Genomic DNA, 1,600 nt, shown 5'->3' with positions numbered 1-1,600 from the left:
TTCAACAGCCATTTCCACTGCCAAAGATGTTGCTATTGACAAAGGTAAAAGAACCATTGAAAAATTGTATGCCAAAACTGGAACTCCAAAGCCAGATGCAAAGAATGATCTCAGTCTTAAAAGCAAAGAAATTATTTCGAGCATTGTTAACAAAGCAGCAGCAGCAGCAGCAGCACCTGTTATGAACGAATATTCTATGTTTGGATCAGGACTGTCGAAGAACAACGCGATTAGAATACAAGACTTGGTAAAAAAGGGAAATGGACTTTTGATTGCATGAGGATGTAAAAATTTTTTTCTTAGATGTATAAAAATGGCAAATTCCGATGTTTTTAATTTTACAGAAGAAATTATGGTGGATGAAGAAATTGAGAGATTCGAGTTTCATGAATATGAACCAGTGAGTAAGAATCTAAACGTGGATGGAGAAATAAGGATCAATATTGAGCAGCAAGATTTGTTCACGCTTCCATCTGAGGCATACCTTTTGGTTGAAGGAAGACTTTTAAAAGCGGATGGAACTTCTTACGCTGATACAGATGTTGTTACTTTGGTTAACAATGGTTTAATGTACATGTTCAGTCAGATTTCTTATCATTTATCGAATAACGAGGTGGAGACCATTTTCGAACCTGGACAAGCTACCACCATGATTGGATACCTCAAATATCCAGTAGAGTTCCAAGTGTCTGAAGGAATGAATCAGCTGTGGCAAAGAGACACGACAGCTTTAGCAGATCTTGTCAACAACACTGGATTTAAGCAAAGACAAGACTACATCATTGCAAAAAGTGAAGAAAAAGGAACGTTTTCGTTTTGCATTCCTTTAAAGCACATTTTTGGATTTTGTGATGATTACGATAAAGTGATCTATGGATTTAAGCATACAATTTCTCTTGTGAGAAAGAGTGATAGTGATGCTAATTTTAGAACAGCTGCAACAGCTGCAGGAAAACTGGATTTGACTAAACTGTCTTTGTTTATGCCTCATGTCACACCCTCTGTAGCGGCTAGCAACAATCTTTACAAAATCATTGAATCAAAAGTAAATGTTCCAATTTCGTTCAGATCTAGACAATGCGACACCATCGCTGTTCCTGTATCCAATAACTTTAGTTGGAGATTAAGCGCAAGATCAGCTAGCGAAAGACCAAGGTATGTCATTGTTGGATTCCAAACCAATAAATCTGGAAGTCAAGAACTAAATCCTGCAGTCTTTGATCACTGCGACTTGAAAAACATATATGTCACTTTAAACAGTGAAAGATATCCTGCTGTTGATTACAATTTGGACTTTAACAACCAAAAATACTCAAGAGCTTATAAGGACGCTTCTAAATTTGACAATAGACTTTATGGAGTAAGCGATATCATAAGTCAACCTAATATATCTGCCTTAAACTATAGATACATTTGTCCTCTGTTTGTTTTTGATGTGAGCAAACAGGCTGAGAGACTAAAAACTTCAGTGGTAGATGTGCAAATAAAAGCTACATTTAATGCGAACGTTCCTGCAAACACTCAGGCTTTTGCTGTTCTCATTTCTGATAAATTGCTTAAATTTGAATCAAATGGAAACAGATTTAATTTTGTTTATTGA

The 1,600-nt window shown here is 36.1% G+C and overlaps 1 protein-coding gene across 1 annotated transcript; it reads left to right on the top strand.

The window, feature by feature from the left end:
- The first annotated feature begins 352 nt into the window (after positions 1-352).
- Positions 353-1,600, top strand: LOC145186335 (uncharacterized). Its single transcript, XM_090090493.1, has one exon. It carries the CDS (start codon positions 353-355, stop codon positions 1,598-1,600), a length of 1,248 nt encoding a protein of 415 aa, XP_089946619.1.

The sequence above is a fragment of the Hydra viridissima genome, unplaced genomic scaffold (assembly GCF_058129835.1).
Source record: "Hydra viridissima isolate aposymbiotic clone 2 unplaced genomic scaffold, HvirCarnegie_v1 scaffold_6, whole genome shotgun sequence".
In the NCBI taxonomy this organism is placed as follows: Eukaryota; Metazoa; Cnidaria; class Hydrozoa; order Anthoathecata; family Hydridae; genus Hydra; species Hydra viridissima.
Note: the sequence above shows the minus strand (reverse complement) of the source record. Positions and strands in the feature narration are given on the sequence as shown.